This window comes from Labrus bergylta, chromosome 2 (assembly GCF_963930695.1).
Source record: "Labrus bergylta chromosome 2, fLabBer1.1, whole genome shotgun sequence".
In the NCBI taxonomy this organism is placed as follows: domain Eukaryota; kingdom Metazoa; phylum Chordata; class Actinopteri; order Labriformes; family Labridae; genus Labrus; species Labrus bergylta.
The window spans coordinates 6,511,933-6,533,893 of NC_089196.1; the positions used below are offsets into that span (position 1 = coordinate 6,511,933).

The 21,961-nt window shown below is 38.9% G+C and overlaps 3 protein-coding genes across 5 annotated transcripts in view; 2 read left to right on the forward strand and 1 right to left on the reverse strand.

Annotated features, from left to right (window-relative positions):
* The first annotated feature begins 903 nt into the window (after positions 1-903).
* Positions 904-9,606, forward strand: LOC109989394 (phosphatidylinositol 4-phosphate 5-kinase-like protein 1). The gene is made up of 10 exons (XM_029278741.2): positions 904-1,063; positions 2,944-3,132; positions 3,226-3,276; positions 3,665-3,819; positions 6,256-6,380; positions 6,635-6,669; positions 6,756-6,811; positions 7,698-7,810; positions 7,905-8,067; positions 8,872-9,606. The coding sequence occupies exons 2-10, from the start codon at positions 2,944-2,946 to the stop codon at positions 9,311-9,313; spliced, it is 1,329 nt and encodes a 442-aa protein (XP_029134574.2). The 5' UTR covers positions 904-1,063; the 3' UTR covers positions 9,314-9,606.
* A 2,407-nt stretch (positions 9,607-12,013) lies between these two features.
* On the forward strand, positions 12,014-16,102 carry paxx (PAXX non-homologous end joining factor). Of its 2 annotated transcripts, none has more exons than XM_029278728.2 (7): positions 12,014-12,178; positions 13,155-13,215; positions 13,326-13,375; positions 13,491-13,669; positions 13,773-13,823; positions 15,614-15,704; positions 15,793-16,102. In XM_029278728.2, the coding sequence occupies exons 1-7, from the start codon at positions 12,078-12,080 to the stop codon at positions 15,839-15,841; spliced, it is 582 nt and encodes a 193-aa protein (XP_029134561.1). In that variant the 5' UTR covers positions 12,014-12,077; the 3' UTR covers positions 15,842-16,102. The 2 variants fall into 2 exon arrangements, with proteins under 2 accessions (XP_029134561.1, XP_020496806.1); XM_020641150.3 differs by having other exon boundaries at positions 12,020-12,178; positions 13,491-13,675.
* A 2,779-nt stretch (positions 16,103-18,881) lies between these two features.
* Positions 18,882-21,961, reverse strand: part of abca2 (ATP-binding cassette, sub-family A (ABC1), member 2) — a 73,759-nt gene continuing 70,679 nt past the window's right edge. For both annotated transcript variants that reach the window (XM_020641138.3, XM_065963377.1), the window contains exons 45-49: positions 21,818-21,910; positions 20,998-21,100; positions 20,615-20,752; positions 20,299-20,508; positions 18,882-20,029 (exon numbers count right to left, since the gene is read on the reverse strand). In XM_020641138.3, the coding sequence (XP_020496794.2) occupies positions 19,994-20,029; positions 20,299-20,508; positions 20,615-20,752; positions 20,998-21,100; positions 21,818-21,910 (580 nt within the window). In that variant the 3' untranslated portion in view covers positions 18,882-19,993. The remainder of the gene's footprint in view (positions 20,030-20,298; positions 20,509-20,614; positions 20,753-20,997; positions 21,101-21,817; positions 21,911-21,961) is intronic.

Sequence of the window (21,961 nt, forward strand, 5' to 3'; positions counted from 1 at the left end):
TTTGTTCTTTTCCGTTTCTTCACTCTGTAACAGGTTCTCTACTGTCTGAGGTCTGAGGATTTTGGGCCGAGGGCCAAACTTCCTCAGGCGCCTGAGGCCATACAGTCTTCGTTAGGCCTTATTAACAAATTAAGCAAGAAATAAGCATAACCCTGATGTGAAAGCCTTTTACTGTAGTAATGAAATTATTTTTAAGTCCTGTGAGCATCAGAAATGGCTTCCTGTATCTGATGTCCATATTTTAGAAAAAGTCATTTGTGAGCAATACAAACCAGTCACCTTCAAAGAGTGTTTTTTTTTTCTCTTACTAAAACCTGCCGTCCTTCCTGCAGTGAAAAACAACAAAAATGTATGGCTACCGCAAACAGCGAATGACCTAACACAGCAGGTATGGTGAGCACCTATGGTGATGTTGTAACCTTTTTAGGTTTGCTTCTATAATGGGTAGAATACTTCAACAGAGTTAAAGAGAACGGCTTTACAATGAGGAACAAGCCTTCCTTATTCCATCCAACCAGCAGGAGGTGCAGCTGGAGTTCCTTCTGACCTGCCTGCTGTCCTGTCTGCTGCTGTCACTATTTTCCATCCACATGTTTCCTCCATGTTAGTAACCCTACAAAGCAGTGATAACGAGGTTGTGGTTATTCCACATATTTCTGAGAGATCAGGTTGACAAATAATTCTGTAACCCGTCACAGACCCTGTGGTTAACACCCCAAAGTAACAGAATCTGAGCAACACAGTTTCTCTCAGAAACATTTTTTAAAGTCCCACATATAGTCATTACATGTGTGTTTCCAAAACGTGTAATATGAGTGGTTGCTCTCTTCAGGGTTACCTCTGTCTTCACTGAGGATACACACAGGAAACACACCTTTTCCTCTGTGCGTGACACACCCTGCAGAGCTTGCATAACCTGTCTGGAATGCGGTACAAGAATTAGTAAAGGAGGTGATCGTTAGATACACAAAGCCAGCGCTCATTTTAAACTCTGTGTATGAATAGACAGTTTGTATGAAACCATTTTCTGTGTTTTACGGTCTAGACGGAGCAGCAACTCAAGGTAAGAGCGCCCTGAATATACACATTTGTGACTTCATCACCATCTACAGACGGTGGCACAACAGATGTTTCCTTTACCAATATCTCTGTATCTGCCTTTGAACCCTGTATTTCTTATTCCTTCATGTTGTGTTTGTTCCACTTCCACAAATACAAAACAAGCTCACACTCACAGGGATGACTACTGCATGCTTCATGTTGTAAAAGGTTTTCAGTCAAGTATAGATGTTTTTCAGAAAGACTCAAAGGTCAAATGTATCTTTATGGTCCCCACAGGGAAGTTTGTTTGCAGCCGGAAACATAAAAATACATAAACGACACTAATAAATAATCCATCTAACATTAAGTAAGACTCGTCCAGAGAGCTCCATCCTATGTGTCTTTTCACGACATTATTTGAGAAAAACCAAAAAACAATCTCCTCTCTCTCTGATGCTGCATTGATTTCTGATGTTCTTCGTGTCTCTGTGGTGCAGTTTGTTGCTCTAGCTGCAGATCATTTACATGGAGTTTGTAAATGATCAAATCTATAGGTTTTGAAAAATGGTACACAACACTTTGCGAGATGCTTAGATATGGATTATCAATGAACTGCAAGTTACTTTATTTGTGTAATTATAATCTTTTAGAAGGAAATGGAAAAGTAAAGGAAAGACGTATACGGTCAAAATACTGCTAATAGCTGGTAGTAGAAATCTATCACTATGAAGGGGGGTAACGTGGATCCCACTACCTAGGAACATGGGATAGAGAAATCTAAATTATGGAAAACTGACAATTAACTTGAGACTTCAAAAATCACTGAAGTCAGAGAAATGGACACTAGACACACTAGAATTCCATGCAACAACATGGACTTAGAATATCTGCACTCTTTTTGCTGACGTCAGTGTGTAGGAGCGACAGCATGGCAGGATGTTCACTTTATAAACCCAGGGCCTGATACACAAAAAGGATTGTGTAGCTTTTGCACCAGCTGAACCTGAGCAAATGACTCTGTAGGACAACAGAGTCATTTGTGTTCAATTCACAAAACACATGCAGAGTTAACTTGACAGCTGTGGCTCAGTGGTTCCTGTCTCTCATTCAGGAGGTTGGGGGTTCTATCCCCAGCTCCTGCAGACACATGTAAACGTGTCATTGGGCAGGACACTTAACCCTAAGTGGCCCCCACTGCTGCGTCGGCGACGTGTGAAAGTGGGAATAATGTTTCACTGATACAATTCTGAGTCAACTGGTACAACTGTGGTTATTCATTTCATTTGTTTAAAATCAATTTGAAAACACCTTCTTTAGATCCAGGTTTAAGCGTTTTCATTTCTATGTCAACATTAGGATTAAAATAAAAGAAGTATGAGAACGTTTTTAACCTTATATTCTGGACGTTTCTATAACAGATCCCTGCTGGAGACACTGGAGACACTGTGGACATTTGGACGACAATAACTCCCATAAATTTTAGACATTTTGGGTGACTGTATGTTTGGTTTTGAAAAAGATTTTTAGATATGGCTTCCTTCATGCTGAAAGGTCCTGCATCTTGGTTCAGTGTGAGAGAGGAAAAAGACTGGTATTAATATAAAACACTGTCAAATGCTTGTACAAGAGCTATTCCATGAAAATGGCATAAACATGACCCCAAAACCTGGAATTGATGGAAATAGTTAAAGACATTTTCTGACAAATATCTGAGAATTTTATCCAACCTAAGGTGCCCCACAAGGTGCCCTTTGATGCTCCTTGTATTCCTTTTTGTATTCCTGTTGTTTGTGTCTGTATATACGTTTGATTTGGCTAAATGAAAACTGAAATAAAAAACTCATCATCATTAAATCTGAAGTATACTTAACTGATGACTGATGATTTCTGCTGCTGTGACAGATGGCAAAGAGAAAAGCTGCTGGAGCCTCCACGCAGACCAGACGGAGACGCTGGTGGCATCTGAGACAGAGATGGAGGATGCTGGGAGTTTTTGAGATCAACCCTGAGCACGAGTTTTACCACCTCACGGCCAAGATCAAAGAGGGCATGCAGGCAGCTATTCAGCCCACTGTGGACTCACCTGTACAGGTGAGGTATCCTCTAATTATAAGCCAATAGTTGTATGAACATTAAACAATGAAGAAGTAAGTTTTCTAATAAACACGTCTTTATGTTGCACAGAATACACTTACAGCTGAACATTTCAAGGCAGAGGAAACTCACACTCATGAGGCAAGAGGACTTTTTTTTTAAACATTTATCATTTTTGAATCTTTTACTTGTTTACAGACCAGGATCATGCTTTACATGTATATGTTTTACCCATCCCTAGAGTATCTTCTAAAGTAAAGTTCAGACCAAAAGAGATGCAAATCCAGAGTAAATGTTGAGATACTTATGGGCATAATTGGACAATAATTTGCTCCTGGGGATGGTGATGATGTGAATCCCTGTATGGAAATGAGAAAACTTGTTTTAGGTCATATGAGGGTGCTTCCTCCAGTGGAGAAAACGTGGTATAGTGCTCTCCTAGCCAATGCTAACTTTTTTTATTTCCTTTAAAGAAATATAAAGCAAACTATGCACACCTCGAACCTCATATGTTATCTTTGCCTTCCAGGGTTTTGAGATGCAGACATTTGCTGCACCTGTGTTTGCTAAACTGAGACATTCACTGGACATCCCAGAGGAGGATTACATGAAGTCCCTCTGCTCAGACGGCTGCTACCTTCAGTTTGTCAGCAACTCCAAGAGCAAGGCCAATTTCTTCGTCACGTGAGCAAAGTCCTTTATTCCACTACCCTGTACATGTACTTAACCTCATCTCATGCTAATTCCTAACATAATATAAATCTTATTGTGCTGACCATGAAGTGCAAAAACTCAGTCACATAACACACCACCATCAACATACTCAAATATTCATGTATTTTATGCAAAATGTAAAGGAACTACATCATCAACCTATGATTGTTTATGTCCAAATCCATCAGTTAGTGATGATTTGTTCGTCTTGTGGGGCACCGTGTGTCCTGTGATGTGTGATGGTTCATCCAGAACGGAGCTGGTCCAAATCTTATCAACAAGACACATCATTTGTCCTATCTGCATGAAGTCTACAGCACTATACAGTATATAGTAGTGTTACTGTAAGTACTAAGGCTGTCAAACAATAACTTTTTTAAATCGGCATTGATCACAAAATCACATTATTCTCAGTTTTTTGTTATGCTTTTATTTTGTATGTGTACTGTGTGAACTGTGTGAACTGTGTGACGCTCAAGTGGCAACCTTCAGTGTTGAAAAATAAAGCCAATACAAAAGTGCAAAATCCTGCAGTTAGCTGAGTGTCCACTTGAGGCTGGCTGCAGAAGCACCGGAGGTCACATACACACTCATTAAAAGAAGCTCGTTTTACAGCAGAAATTATCATGTTTACAGCCTGTTTAAAATATATATATATATATATGTTTTATTAGCTCATATCTCGGTCAGCACACACTCTAGGAGGGTATGGATGAGTTTTTGGTAACTCATCCGTTTAGATTTTATGAAGGATAAGCATTATTCACAATCACGCATGTAGCTGACCTGATTGACAGACGGGCGCGTTATATGTTTTGTCAGGAGGCTTAAAACCCGCCCCAGCTACAGCTCTTATGCGCCTGTCGTTAGGTAAACTGAAAGTTAGGGTGAGAAAAGGATTTCAGGCATGGAGACAGCCATCGATGGAACTCCAAAGCCCCCTGCAGTAACAGATGGGTGACATCACTCAGGCTTCGACTTTTTATATTCATGTTTTAGCTATGGGTACTTTACTCCCTGTTTGGATTTTTAAAAACTGCTTTTATTTTGAAAGAAAATAAGGAACATCCAGTATAGATCGAAGGTTAGAACATTAAATTAACTACAGAAAAAAAGTTGTGCGATGGATTAAAAAGTAAATGAAAATAGCTAAAGGGAACAATAAAAAAGTGAAATGTTGGATGTACCATGGTGCATGTTACTTTTGGTTTGTTCACTGAGCCGTCTGGCTGTTTTTAGAGTAAGTTATTCAAAGGCGCAGTGGTGTGGATTTGTTTGCATCAGGCAGCTGATGGTACACACTGCGGTGGCTAAAGTACTTTGCGCTTTGGGATATTTAAACATTTAATGCCTTAAATTTAGACCTTAATTGTATGGTGATTAACACATTATCACTGACTGCCCTATCAACTTAATTTTTCATGCTTGTTGTAATTGAAAGCAAAGGACTTGGTTCCTCAAGCTTTGTTTAAGTATGTGTTTGAGTAACTTAGGTAGCTTAGCTCAATACATTTTACAAGTAGATTGTCAAACACTGGTATACATCTTTAAATATCATCTCAAAAAATTGTTTAAAAAAGGTTACCATGACCACAGGAAACCTGACTGCACGTGTGATAGTATTTAGCAGAACTTTAGAGTGTCATCTGCTCCTGTGTGTGAGGAAAGCAGTTTCTCTGCACTTCAGTAGTTTTTGCAGAATATTAAGAGACATTTTATATCAAATAAATATATATATATATATTACAGCTGAAGAGAGACAGGAAATGTCAGGGGGAAAGAGTCGCTCCAAAATGAATACCAGCCTCATGTTTAAAAAAAGGTTTGGGCATGGTCATGTTTACCAGTCTGTTGTGTCAACATGTATTTTAACAACACACCAGTAAGATATTCCACTTTCAAGATGTTCAAAAGCTGACCAGAAGATCAACAGTTCTGTGTGTCCTTTGCTGTATTGTTTTTGTTAAATAATGCTCCAAACATTTTCAACGGGGGCCTCATCAGGACTGCAGGCAAGCCAGTTTATCACCCAGACTGTTTTATCAGGGAGCCATGCTGTTGAAATATGAGCAGGATGTGGTCTGGCATCTTTTTTGATGAAGTAAACAAAGACCTTCCCTGACAATGAAGTTGTATACTTGGCAGCTTATGCTGCTCTGAAACCTGCTCTGAAACCTCCTATATATGGTTCAGCACTAATGACGCGTTTATGCCTGTGTTCACATCAACATAAACAAAATAAGAACAGGACAGATGAAAGATGCATTGGAAGATTTTCTGTATTATCTGTAGGAACAAATCCTCAATAAAGACTGTAGTTTCTCTACATGCAACATTACTGGGGTTATGAAGAAATTTTCAATATCATATTTTTTTTTGTTTTAATGAGGTTTTTCTACGTTTTAGGAATGACAAGAGATACTTCCTGAAGACGCAGAGCGGGCGAGAGGTCCGGTTCCTGCTGTCCAACCTGCAGCCATACATGGACCACCTGGAGAAATACCCTCATTCACTCCTTGTGAGATTCCTGGGTAAGAGGAGCTCCTTTACCACCATGATAAGCTTTGTTACGCCCCTACTTATGTATAACTTGAACCCTTAATAAAACTCAAACAGGTGAGTTCTATAAAAGTTCAGCCTGTACAGTTGTCTTGAAGAGAGAAATTAGGTATAGAAACCAAAACTGTTTTTGTACCATGGGCTGTAAACAGGTTTCATTTCAATATACTAAGGAATACAACATACTGCTGGTTTCATTAAATGCATCCTTCTTTCCACTTCCCAGGTGTTCACAGGATTATAATCCCAAATGAAGAAAAGGTAACATGATAAATATCAGGTAAATACATCCACTATAGGAGTACAGTACAGCTCTAACGATAGTGTGTTGTCTGTCTGCTCTCCAGAAGTACTTTATTGTGATGCAGAGCGTCTTCTACCCCGATGAGAGGATCAACATTAGGTAAAGTATCTTTGTACTTCATTATGTCGCCCGTTCAGTGGCACTGCTTATTAACAGGAAAGACAGGCAAATATAGTCAGAATATTTTTGACACATTGGTGATAAACGCTGCTTCGAGGGGTCCTCTTTGAATTTCTGCCTAAAGGGCCCTAACAGGCTCTGGAATCGCCACTGCGGCCATCTTTCCCATAAACTGTGTGTAAGAAGTGGAAACAGAAATCATGAATTTAACAATTGGTTTTGTGCAATACTTAATGAAGCCTCAGATGCTTTTTTGCAGACTCCATTTTAGTTTAATTTAGCGCAAGGTGGTTGGATTAAAGGGTGCAGATGGAGAAGAGTTGGCAGTTAGCAAACACAAAGTAAACAGCTAACGCAGTACTTAAAACATTTGGTCATTTAAATATGATGTTTTTGGATAGCTAAAAAACGGCGAGTAAACAAAATACACTGTTTGAAATGTTAATAGTTGGCTCTTTAAAGTGTCTTTGATACAACTGGACACTGAAAAACATGCTGTGGTATCAACTAGTCAATCACAGGTAGCCCCACCCTAAGTCCTCCCCTGCTTTCTGTTTATTCTGTTTAGTTTATTTGACTCTAAATGGGACTATAATTCACCACCACGCTGTATTGGAGAAGACTTGATACTAAACATTGAGAACATAAACTCATTAGGAAAATGTTTACTAAAGGAATAAATCAAATGAGGAGTGGGACAATTACACTGTTTTCTGCTGCCTATGAGTTGGCCCCTGCTGGTCTATAGAAATAATTCAGATTGAAGACACTATTATCAGAGGCTAAGACCACCTTCTCGTACAGTTTGTGGTCTTTCAGACACATTTTATGACCGTATAAAAGCTGTTGCGTTCTCGTTTCACAGATACGACATCAAAGGGTGTGAGGTCGGTCGATGGACAAACCCCGACACAGGAGGGAAACAGATCATCAAAGTGCTGAAGGACAATAACTTTGAAGGGCAGTCCATCGCATTAGGTATGTGTCCTCACACCTGCTTGTTTCTTCAGCTGCACAAACTACATTTAGAGTAAACACAAACTAAACAGAAATGCTCGTGTGGTCTCTGCAGATCAGGGGAAATCTTGGTTCAACAGTCAAGTGAAAAAAGACGCTACGTTCCTTCAGGGGCTCAACGTCCTGGACTACAGCCTCCTGGTGGCTCATCAGCCTCTGCACAGAGACGAGCTGGAAGGGAAACACTCTCTGGCCAACCTTGTTGTTCGCACCACAAAGTAGGTTATGTATCTATATTCTTTGTGCACAACCATTTACTGTGCAGTGCAATACGTATGTAAAACCAAGCTTTTCATAAAGCTGTTTTTCAGCTTTATTAAAATGTATGTGCTGTACAATTTTAATTTCAGAATTATAACTCAAACAAGCTCTTACCATTATCTAACTTTTCATGATAATGGTTGAATCATTTTGGAAAGAGAATGCTGTTACAGATGCAAACAGATTGCATACATTTTACACTTCATTACTGCCACTAGCCATATAGTCCTCTCAAAAAAGTATCCACTAGAGGACGCGGTCTGGACCTTCACTTCTCCTTCCCTGTGTCCCACTCACATTCAGTTCCGGAGGCTATGACTCAAAAAGCAACACTCATCATCTGCTCTTACACTGAACTTAGATGTGAACTAGTAGTACAGGCTGTACTGTAGAGCCATTTCACGCTAATATAGAGAAGTCAATACAAAACTTGTGCTAGTTAGCAGATGCCTGCTAGCTGTAGCGCCCCCTTGATTTGCTGATAATTTCTAGCTCAAGTTATTCAAACCTTTTTAAGACTTTTGACCGATGATACAACTGTAGTGTTACAAACTAAGCATCTCTTAACTTAAGGAGCGTTCTGTCTTACTTCACATAAAAAAAGTAATTTGATCCCCTCCCGGAGAACAGCCAACAGCCACTGGTTAGAATAACTGAAAAGTAAATCTGATCATAAAGGTGTCAGACGGATGATTTGTGGAAGGTAAGATAACCCTCACATCATTTTCTGTTTTTTTTTCTTTTTTCTTTCTTTCCTGAAGGTCTTTCGACTTTGATGAAAGTCCAACGGATGAAGACCCCCCCACTGTCCCATTACTGGAGGAGACAGCAGATGCTGCAGAGCGTGAGAGCGGGCAGCCTCAGGCAGCAGCAGCATCAGCAGGTGAGGGCTCAGCTGAGGAGATCCCCCTCCAGGAGATGAACAGCTCTGTGAGAAAGAACAGGAGTGACTCAGAACTGGAGGACTTCCAGGAGCATCATTGTAGGCTGCTCCCAAACTGCAAAAATGCTGTTCACGTGATCGACGGGCCGGATCGTCGCTACTTTGTGGGCATCATAGACGTTTTCACCGTCTACGGCTGGAAGAAAAAACTGGAGGGTCTGTGGAAAAGTCTCCGCTTCCCGGGCAGAGCCTTTTCTACTGTCAGCCCTGACAAATACTCACGCAGGTTCTGCCAGTGGATACAGGCCCACACTCAGTGACAAAATCCACAATCCCTTAGTGTCCTTCAGAGGTGCTGTGAGACATCTGGGTTCTGGAGTTCAGATCGTTTTACAGGAGCAGCTCACATCTCTGAAGGGTGTCTTACTTCTGGATGTACAGTATACAACTATTGACAGTTATCATGAATTAGTGTCTTTGTCATCATTGTCTTTATTTATCTGAAAACAGAAACAAGGACATTCACATTTTGAAGTATCTGGTTACAACATCCCTCCAAAAATTTGAATAAAAGCCAAAGTCTGAGAACATTTAATAAAGAAAAGGAAAAGTGTACAGTCATTCATTCATTTATTAAAGGTGCAGGGTATGAGTGCAACCAAGGTTGGTCTGATATAGTGATTCGGTTTAGCTTTGACGGGGGGGCAGTTTGTTCATGATCCTGATCGCCTGTTTGGGCAGAAATGCTCTGGTACCTAAGCCAAGAGGGAGAACAGTTTGTGGGATGGATGTTAAGGGTTTCTGATGATGCCTGAAGCCCTGGGAGCACAGCACTGATGGTAATGATGCAGCAGAAAAGGGTCTTGCTGTCTTCACTATCCTAGTCAGCTGATAATGTTCGGCAGGTTTTTAATTCTAAAATTGGTTGGTCTAATTGTTCCCCTGTAGAAGGTGGTGGGGGCTGCAGTGAGTGCCCTCTGTAGTCTCTGTTGAGCATTTTTTAATTATGGTTTCAATTTTAAAAGGCAAGGTTCTCTGCTAGTTACACAGCCAGGACGTTGATGTTACTGACCGTCTTCACAGCGCCACTATAGATACATACTGTATGACCATGAACTGAAACTCTTTAACAAAGTTGTTGATGTGTCACTGACTCAAACAACAATTCAAAAATATTTTATTGATCCTTTTCATTTTCTAAAAATCAGGAGAAAGAATTCTCAGTTTGAACTTTACTTTTATGCAACATGGTGAGGGAATAAATACAAAATAAAGATGAGAAGCTACAGTAGTTTCAGCTATTGAGCTGAAAAGTCTCAGAGTGTTTATTAAAGGTTGATGCACTTTTTGTTCAAAAAACTTAATGTGTTAATGTGTTACATCAGTAAGTTATTCAGGGATTTAATATGAAAGAAAACAGCTTAACAATAACAGACAACCGTAAGGTAAAAACGTAGCTTCTTCTGTAAATATGGTACGATTTAAATATATATGACATATCTATTGAATTCATAAATATACAAAATGTCTTATGATAACAATTTATTTGTGTTAATGCATTTAGAAAATGTGCAACAAAACATGTTTAACTCTTCTCATGTTGTATTTAAACAAACAAACTACCTTTCTATGTTTGTGTTTAAGGCTTTAATACATTGATAATTTATTCTGGTTTTTTTTCAGAAGACTGATTCCATTTTTATTTGGACCTTGTCCAGTCGACATACACCATGATGGAGATATGATTTAGTCTTTGTTGTATTAGGCTGTGACACATGTTCAGCCAGAGGAGATGTGCACTCAGTCAGGAAACTTTGACTCTGAAAGATTTTTTTGTTTGAGCGTGTAAAGAACTTTATTCTTTGTGTAGTTTAAAAGGGGCTGGACATAAAATAAATGCCTGGGGTGTGTGGGTACTGTAGTGTTGGTGTAAATTATTAAAATAACATCACATTTTATTAACCAGTTCAATTGTTTTTTATATTTTCACGTCTCAAATCTTTGTTAATTTTTTATACTTGATGCTTCTGAAACTTTTGTGACAATAAATCTTTTGAATTAAATTAAATTATATTCATGTGACTCCCTTTTTTAATCTTTAGTTTACCTCTTTGTTACAGATTTGATATTTTTAGCAGCATGAAATGCACATCTTAATAAATGTTATAATGTTTTTAAAGATTTCCTGAACATTTTCTCATTCACATTTGTCTGTTTATAAATAGTCAAGTCTAATTTATTTTAAAAGTATATTTTATACAACAGATTAGTCTTAGTATTACATAGTATACATCTTTTATGCCTTTGTAAAATTGTTCCTGAAACAGGCATGAACATTTCAGGAACAGTTTTGAATTGAATTGATATTTATGAAAAAAAATACAAGAAATAATAAACATATGAAGTGTATAATAAGACGGTACCTAAAGCCTCTGTCCTTGCTTGTGTTGTACTTACTCTCAGATAGAGGCCTACGTCACTTTGAAAAAAAGCATCTACCAAATTAAATTGAAGAATTGTAAAAACAATGACAGTACTGACAATTTAGCACTCTCTTTAGCTCTCTAACGTTGATTGATTGATTGAAGTCGTTATTTCGAACATATTTTTTTTCTTCAAGACAATAAGAATAGTGCATAAGACAACAAAAATTTCTAATTACATGTTGTCAGGAAATTACTCAAATAATGTAGAAATGAATAATCAAAACAAACAAAAAAACAACGATGTAGTCAGGCTTTGAGAACAGGTCAAAATATTGTATTTCATTATATATACATGCACAAAGTTTTTAAAGATGTTTTTTTTTTTAACTTCCTTATCTACCGACGAAGAAAATGTCAAATCAGCACTAGGGGATTCATCTATGAGCCTTAATAGCCTTAGTAGAAATCGCTGTTTAAAAAAGAGAAGGAAAGAAGAAGAAAATAGAAAACAGCTACACACTCCAGGCCACTAGGTGGAGATAATGCGCCGGTTTGCCACTCAGCAATAAGATTCCACGAAGAAGACAAAGACGACTTTTAAATAAACCGTCGAAGAAGACTTTATTATTTAGCTCTTCTTCCTCGTTAGTAAACAAACATGGAAGGGAATCAAACATTTTGCTGCACTGTGCTGGATAAAAAGAGCCAGAGTAAATTCATCTGCTACACCAAGAGAAAACCCGGAGTGTGTCACATTGGGTGAGTCAATGGACGTGTTACAGATAAACATTAAAGTTATCTCAACAGTGAATCTTTATCAAATGTTCTTTTTAAATCCGAGACTTTCTGATTATTCCAGTGTTTATCAGAGTTTAATATCGGTGCTGTGCTTGTTACGGTGGAGTAAAGTGCATTATAACTGAATGACTCATCATGGCACATCTCACCATGATACTGATAAACAATTGAAAGTTAAATAGATTTCTGAAAATAGTTTCTTACTATATAAACTGTAAGCCGAATCTAAGAGTGATAATAAACATACAAAATGCAGTCTTCAGTTTTATTCTAACAGCAACGTTAAAATAGAAAAACACAAACTATGTGTAAAGTTGACTTTATTGAAATGCAGTCTGGAACAATGACCTCCTCCCTCTGAAGATACTACATATATTACCACATCTCTGGAATTAAACAACGGAAGGAAAGGATATATAATTATCTCAGGTTTTAATATTTCTAGGTATGAATATTTATGTTGTATTCGATAAACTACCATTTGAAGCACAAGTCTGTCATTTTGAGCATTTATTTGCAGAGATTGACATCAGGTCTAAACAAGAAAACATGCAGTGTTTCAGTGGTTTGTGTCATGAAAATAAAACTTGTTAATTGCATTTTGACAAAAATAAGTTTGTAAGTTGACAACATAGTTCAGAAATCCAATTTTTCCAAAACAATAACATTTCTCACTTTCAAGTCAACATTTGATTTGTTGCCTTTGTGTTGAAAAAAAAATATATATATTTTGTTTCAATGTTTTGAAAAACATCACATTTTTTTAATTTCCACTTTAGGAAATATGAATGTGGAAAAGCTGATTTGAAACAGAGTCGGAGATGTCTTTGCTGTGTATATATATAAAAACTCATCAACCACCATGTGATGAATGGATTCTGTTTGCGTTACGTAATGACCAAGTGTGATTTAATGTGTCTGTTTTTACCTGCTGCAGTTTGACAGATGCTGCTGATGTTTGGAGCTCAGAGTTGACTGCAGACACTCAGGAGCAGTTTGTAAGTTTCCTCTGCAGACCCCTCTGTGGTCCCTCGTCTCTCTCTGTGTGCATCAGTGAAGGTTTTTCTTCCTGCTGTAGCTCTGCTTGTAATCATTGCTGTTTGTTTAGAGAAAGAGGTTTGCCTTGACGTCTACAGATGATTTCATACTCAAACTCAGGTGAGCTTAGACTTTATTTAACATGATTCATCTCTTCCTGAATAACCTGCATGAACACGTAAATGTGATGTAACAGTGATTATCGAGGCTGAATGTCGCTGAATGTTTCCCACAGGTCGGCCTGTGGTAGTGGTGACGTGTCTGTTGTGGTCCACGACTCGAGTGCAGACCTCCATGTGGGCTCCAGTTCAGCTGGCCTCAGGATGACCCTGAACAGGCTGGAGGGTCCTCAGGCCCGAGAGGAGCTGAAGGAGCTGCTGTTCAAGTTGGCCGACAGCCTCGTGCAGAGCGACAGTAAATGTTTGTTTGACTTTTTTTTTTATTGAACAGGAACAATGTATAGTTAAATTCAATGTCACTTTGCTAACTGTGTTTTTTTGTTTGTTATAAACTGCAGGTGGGTCTCCTTCAGTCAGTCCAGTGAAACATCCTCAGAGGAGACACACAGGTACAAGTTTATCCTTTTCTAAAACTATATACCCCAGGTTTTTTTTTTGTAACCTTTGTCAAATCGGTCCCTCCACACTAACACTAACACTGTTTGACCTCAAGCCCACAACTGAATGAATTCCCCCCCCCCCCCCCCTCGTTAATGTAGAGGAGATAAATACAGCAAGGTTAGGGACGAACCCCCCCTCACTCCCATGGAAACAGCAATAGCATTTGTTACCATGGTTTCATGTCCCTCATGAAGTTGTCCACATATATATGATTATGCTGACTCATTAATATCACTCCACAAAACAAGAGAACACTCCCTTTATATTGGGTGGCTTTTTTGTATAGTTTCAATCTGCATGCAGGTGATTACAACTTCAACTACAATTATATATAAAGCATCTCCCATGATGAACAATGAAAGGTGTTACACCTGGGCCGTAAGTCAGCATCGGTGCAGACTCACTGTGTGAGAGGATTTGCATTGCAGACCAGTCATGTACCGCACAAACGGAGTGGTTAGAGAAAGACCCAGTGTACTGAGAATAACCCTTCTTACAACCCAGTGCACTTTAGAATTTTTTTTATTATAGATAGTTAAGTAACTGTACATATTTTATTATAAAAGAATAATTACTCTTGCATAAAAAAAATGTGATCCCCATTGTTTTTGGACACAGCTGATATCAGGTGTCCCGCCTTTATTCTCGATTTTGGTTAGTTGGTGAGGGAGAAGTGACATTGATGAGCGCGGCGGCGTTCCAAAAGTGTTCCATTTGCTGAAGCCGAGGGTGTTTTACAAGTTGTCAAACTTGAAAAGAAAAAAAGTAGAGTAGATGCTTTGTGTTTTTAAATGACTATTTAATGATTCAAGGTGGTTTATTGTCATTCCAGAGGTAGGTCATGTAGGTACATGAAAAGGACCCAGCTTAGATAGTTAGGTCAAAGGTTAAGAAGAAAGCAGTAATACAAAATACAACAATATGATTATCACAATATAAAATAAAAGATACTATATTCAAAACTTTAAACAAACTCTCCTATTGTCCAAAAGAAAAGAAGAAGGACGGAGACATTTAGTTAGGGAAAGCTTGGTGGAACTGATTTCTTTTAAGAGAGAAGAATATCTGATTTATTTCAACATAAATTAATGGTGTATGTTTGGTTATAGCGTCAGTGTGTTTCACAGTCTGTACTTGTGACCTTCAGATTCCACTCTGAGAGAAAATAAATCGTATCTGGTCAATTGTTCGTTTAGGAGAAAAGGTTGGAACTGTTCAGTATATTATGATGTTTTTTTCTTCTCGTCAACACAATATTATTGATCAACCCTATTTAACAGTGTTTTTATAAACATTTGAATGCAACTAATTAACCCAATAGAGGGATTAGATATACTGGGTTAGGGTTATGAACCAAATATTAAGTTTACCATAATGTCTCCATGATAAGACATGCACTTTAAAATATAGAAAATTATACTCCAGGAATTAGAATCGGATTTATTCATTTAAAATGATGTATATCTGTATATATATATATAATCTGTTCTTGACTTGAGAAAATGAGACAAATAATGTAAAGTCATACTTTTTTAGAGTTTTCTTTAGCAGGAACAGAGTTGTCTGTTGTTTCTATGTGGCAGAAAACTGATCAAACAAACGTGCATCATTTGAAAAAGAGTTAACACAAATATTTCAGGTCATTCCCCTGTGGCAGAGATTCACCAGCTTGTGTGGCGCTAATGATGCTCTTGTTGTTGGGTCAGTCTCTGAGCTCACAGATATTTTCCCTCCTCAGAGTTTGAGCCAAGGCAGCAGAACGGAGCTCCGTCAGTGACGCTGAAGAAACGACTTCCAGGAGCTTCACTCGTCAACCCAGGAACCAAAAAGTATAAAACACGTCTGTCCTAAACCTCTTCCAGGCGATCATTCTGACCTGTGTGTCTGTAACGTAGAAATGTTGATGTGTTGTTACAGAAAGCTGCGAGCGACCGGCGTGGCTTTCGATGAAGCAGATGAAGACTAAACCTTCAGATTCCTCCTCTTTCTTTTAATTCATTATGAAGTTTGGCATTTTTTTTAAATGACTTGTATGATAAATGACTTTTAATGCTTGATATTTATCACAACCACAACTTGAACATTGATTTTAAAGGTATTTTAAAGTTAATGGATTAAATGTGTAATTCTATGTTCAGCTGAATGAGGCTGCAACCATTAAAATATGAAGGTTAATTTTTAACTGAATCCTGAAATTAAATTAATAAACTGGAGAATATATTCTGAATGTGTGTTAAGTTTTTTGTTTTATAAACTAATATGTACGGTACATAAATATAATTTTTTTTTTTTATAATTAATCATGGGAAATCTTAAAGGTCACATGTGTGACTCTACCCCAATTATGAAAGAAGTCCATCCTGTCTATCTTCTGCCTGCACCACTTTTCAGAAATGTGTGCTCAAACAGGCTGTTTGGAGATTATCCCTTCATGACATCACAAAGGGCAGTAGCCCCTCCCCCAGGTGGGTGACACTCCCACAGCTAGGTGTCTGCCCTCTGAGTCTGTCTTCTCACCGTAAACAATAGGGCTCAAGTGTGGTTCATTAAGTAAAAATCCCATTTGTTTTCTCCATAGTTGATTTAATTATTATCCATAATGTCATAACTATCTAAGGTAGACTGACCACAAGGTATCTGAGTGTGAAACGATGATATGCTCCTTTAGGAGACGCAAGTTTGTATGATATCAACCTAGTTTTAAGAAAGAAAGGGTTTATTCTCAATATCAGGGAAAATAACTACAATGCCCACTGTTAGGTGTGGTTTGTTTCTAATGTATAAATCTAATGAAGAAATCGTGAAACAGACTGGAGATTATAACACCATTTAATCGGCCGAGGTCAGACAACTTCATCAAACAAGCACGCTTCCAAATCACTTGACTGAAAGTGCTGACAAAGTAACAGTGTTCACAGTGCTGCTTATATTCTGTCAAAAAGGTGCAACCCACAAATTCCTTTCTATTTGGGTGCATTACCATAAAACAATGAAGATGACATGACACTGATTTGTATATGTATCAGATGTAGACTCTCTGTCTAGCAAACAGTTGCTGACAACATATAGTTGGCTCCTCTCCATATATAGATCTGCTACTACTTAGGTGCTTCGCTCATATACGGTTACAGCTTCAGACACCTAAAGGTAGGAGTGTTAACACGTGGTAGGCAGACTTGAATAATACATTTCACGAAGTTACCAAGATGAATGAATTTCATGAAAATTCGTACGAACACCCACGATCGTAGAGTGTCACAGCGATGGCTCTGATTGGTAGAGCTCGCTGTTACCATGGCAATACTTAAATTTTATAAAACCGTTCGTACGCACACGTGCACGCAATGTTCCCTTTATAGATCACGATCCACCTGGAACTGTGCACACGTAGATTAGCCCCATGTCCCGCCCTCTACACGCCCACATTCAACCATAAACTGTCAAAGCAAAGCAGCTCAGATCAGAGGTTTCCAGTGCTGGACTGCGGTGAAAACCGGAAGTTTGGACAAAGAAACGAAACTTTCTGACCCAGAAATGGAGGACCGTGTGAATGAAGTGATGGTTAAAATGGACATATCGGTAGTTTACTGCAGCAGGAGGATCACGAACTGAAAAAATATCAGAGAATGACACCACGTTGCTGCTGCATTCACACTGTCCTATGTGCCAAAACATTCACCGTTCACCATTACAGACGAGTATATCTGCAATGTTGACATGTTTAAGGGACCCACACTGATTTCTTCAGATATTGACAGAGAGGACATTTCAGTCCGCGTTCTCCCCATAGACTGTGGTTCTTCCTCACTCTATGATATTATTAATCAAAAGTTTGGTCAACAAACAAAAACTTTTAATTGTTAGCCACATTTTTTTGTGGGAAACTCCGTCTGCTCTGTGAATAATTATAAGGATATATAGGCCTAACGATTGTGTCAGAGATGCCAAGACTTAAAGGGATACTTCACCCGTTGAAACATGAATCTGTATTGACATTGGGTCATAAATTTAGTAGAAATGTGAAATAAAATCTACGTCATAACGACTCGACTTAGCTCCGCCCATTAAAACCTAGAACTGAAACTTGAGAAAACCGTAAAAACGGTCAAAAATCGGAAATCAATCAAACATAGTTCTCAGTCTTTTCACATGTTTAAAGCTATCTTCTTGCAACATATTTAGCGTGCTTGGAGACGTATTGCTGATTTCACTTTACAGGGACTTTAAAGTTGGGGCCTGTATCAGACGTCCTGTTAAACAGCAGAAAGAAAGACATTCATTGAAAGACTCCAACTTGTTCAATTTATTTGCAAGACCCAAAGCTGCGTATATCAGAAATGTTTGTATTATGATGCAGCTTTGCAGCTGATCAGAAAGAGAGAGAATGGGGATGAGCGGATGAGATGTCCCTGTAGGCTTCACTTCCTCTGTACCTGAAGGATCAAAGACAGGGAGCCAACCAAACATCACAGAGAACGTCAGCCTCAGTTGAAGGAGAGAATGTGGGTTTATGTGTCATTGTGCGTGTGTGTGTCAATGTGTGTCTGAGAGAGACAGAGAAAGAGTGAGACTTGTTTTTCTGCAAGTCTAGGTTAATTTAAATATTTGCCATAGTTTGTGGGTAAAATGTAGATTGAGGCAGAACACAAGTTCACAAAGTGTCCCCTGGTTAGTGTAAATTAGGAAAATCAGGTTTTAGGATTAAAAAATTAATTTGACATGACACAGGAAAGCCCGAGCCTCCCAAGCCCTTCCAGAGAGGGGCGTGGTCAGACACAGCTCATTTGCATTTAAAGTTACAGACACAGAAACAGCCTGTTCTGAGCAGGGCTGAAATAGAGGGGTTTATAGACATGATCAAATACAGGATCAGAGTGGATTTAGAACAAGAAACTTCACAGACATGTTTTGGGGAGCACTGAGATTTATTTAAACTGGTTGAAAAGGAAGATAGTATGTGACCTTTAATCAACCGACCCTCCTCCAAAAGAAAAAAGACGAAGGAGTCAGTTTTGTTCTTGTTTAATGACAACCCCTTCAAGTAGGAAAACAGCTCACCAGTGCAATGATTAACACCAAAAATATGACTCTAATAAGCTGTGAAAGAAGAAAGTGAACAAGTTACAACGTAATCATCACAAAAGTCATGAGAGCGACCAGTTCAAACCAAACTTACGGTCAGAGAAACAACCATGGTTTTGTAAGCGTGGATATATGTGCACGTTTGGATTTCTTAAAATCCCACAGAAAAGTATCTGAAAATAATAAAACATGTACTCGTGTTAAATAAGAGATTCTCCTGATCTGAGAGTCCTCTTTAGTATCACAGTGATGGTAGTGCAGTTATTGTCAGGGAATAGGAGCAGAGATCAGGTATTCTTATTATTTTACACTGTGTCCGGTTCAGAGAGGATCTTCTTGGCAGAGTCCACAACTTAATGAATGTTAAACGCACGAATGGGAGCATTCAGTAGAAAGATTAACTGTACAGTGTTATAGAGGGGAGGCACCATCAGGACAAGAACCATGCCGTTACATTTTCTCTGTCTCTGACATCAAGTTAAAAAAGAAAAGGCCAACAGCTGCGCACTTTCCCATGGCGCGTTTCACTCAGTCCTCTGTTAGTGCAAAATAAATCTCACACCTCAGTCTGCAGCTGCTTCAATATCCAAAATAAATCGCTCTTCTTGCCACAGAAAAATAGACTGTATTACATAACTACTTCATCACAGCATGCTCTCAAGGCAGGTCGAGTTGGGTGCAGGAACTCTCAGGTCACAGGCTCTTTGGCAGGCGTACAAATCAAGAGTAACCTGTGGAGTCTCGCCTACAGTCTCCATCCACCATCCGGAGATACATTCTCTAAAAAAAAACATAAATATGGAAACATTCAAGGACAAAGTCTTCAAGCACGCTGTCTCAGACTCTGCAGGTTCTTCACGTCCGTCTGATCCAATTTCAAACCCTCCGTCCCTCCTGGGTGAAGAATTTGAGGCGTAAAAACTGATTTGCTGGTCCTCTTGTTAAGGTGCCTCTTCTGGGTTCAATCTGCAGCTCTGTGCTCCGCCCCAGAGCTCAGACCAACCGCTTCTGTCGCTCCCTGTTTCAGCAGCTGGTTTTAGCAAAGAGTGTCTGTGTTAAAGGAGAGCTGCACCTGCCGAACAAACACATATCAATAAATCAGTCAGTCAGTCAAGAGATTTTATTTTCATAGCATCAAATCAAAGCAAGAGCAGGAGCCTGTACTACCAAGCAGGACTTTCTGTTTGAGAGTAACTTCAGGGTTAACTCTTTGTTCTGAGGACTACGGACATGGTTCACTTCTTACCAGAACAGGTTTTGTTCTAGATAAGAGATCAAAATCAAATTGCCCACTGGCCAATCAGATATGATACATAAAAATGAAAGGTGCGATCCACTCACTCTTTCCTCTTCAAAGCTGATGAGTCCTTCGTCATCGTCGCTCTCCAGCTCCTCAGGCGCCTCGCTGATCAGCGCGTTCAGCTCCGTGTTTGCCGGACGAGACTTCAGCAGGTTGAGGATATGCTGCAGGGGTGACTGTCTACCACCAGGGGGCGACACCTCCTGCTGCTCCAGGTTATCACTCTGCTTCTTAGCAAAGTTGACAAACACCTGGGTGGGAAAAAAACAATTATCTTATTGGAGCTTCACTGTTAAATATTTAGGTTTTCAGTCCATCTGGGTCATGGTTGTTAATGAATGTTTCATGGTGGCTCACATTGTCCAGCGTGGTCTGACTGACTGAGTAATCCTCGATGCCCAGAACCTCCACCACCTGCTCCATCTTACTGAACACCTGAGCCAGAGAGATCCGCTCAGACTTCAGCTGGTACTGGACCTTGGTGTGGTGACGCTCCTGGAAACACAATAACAGAGGGGTTCAAGTCCGAAACAGCTCATAGAGGAGGGGTAAGGTATCTCCTATATTTACATATATTTACATATATTTACATATATATATATATATATATGTAAAGAAGAGATTTATAAAGAAATGTCCTGAAAAAGACCCTCAGTGTGTTTATTAAATAACTTGTTTGGGGCTCATAAGATGCTAGGTGCTCGTGGGTTTCTAGGATTGATGGGTATAAAGAAACCTACCTTCAGCACGGCCTCAGGAAAGTTTCTATTGAAGAACCGAACCACCTCCTTCACATTAGAGCTGCTCTTTGTCCTCACTGTGATCATGTAGCCGTCTCCAAACCTGCGACACAGAAAACACAAGTGATTTTAGAATGATCGAATTTTGAACTGAATCCTCTTTGTAACAGTCACACTAACATCTTTTTGAATCTTTGAAATATCCTATAAGTCAGACCATTTTTAGCCCATGAAGATGCTACTTTTTTTAACTCGTGCTTAAATCACTAGCCATATAGATTTATAATAACTCAATTTTTACCGGATTACACAAACATCTCAAAGAGAGCTTCAGTTTGTGTAACATGCTGCAGCAGAGGTCAAAGTTCTTTTAACTCTTTTTATAAAGCTCTACATGACCTCTACATGTTCCTCCACACATCACAGATCTTCTTAATTTTTATGTAACAGCTGGATCAATTTGATCCTCAGTTTCTTTATTTTTATTTTTTATGTCTCCAACAAAAGGGACAGAGATTTTAGTTTGTATGCATCAAATGTACACACTGCTGACTTTTAAAGCAACTTAAGACCTATCTTTGATCTGACTTTGTATTCTGAGTAACGTTTTATTTCACAAATTGCAGAAACATATAATTCTTGTCCTATTTCAGCTGTAAAATGTGTATTTCTTGAACGTGTCATAACTTGTTTACTTAGAATTGATAGGATTTAAGTTTTGAGACAGATGACCAGGAAATGACTGTCAGCATTAATATCAAACTCGGTATAAAATACACACACTACACAACCTCTGTAAACACATCTTTCTCCTGCTCACCTGTTCTTCAGGTGTTGGATGCTGCCCAGACATTTAAACCTGCCGTTCACCATGATGCCCAGTCTGGTGCACAAAGCCTCACACTCCTCCATGCTGCAGAGGGAAACATGAGATAATATATCAAGTAAAGTACAGTCAAAGTAT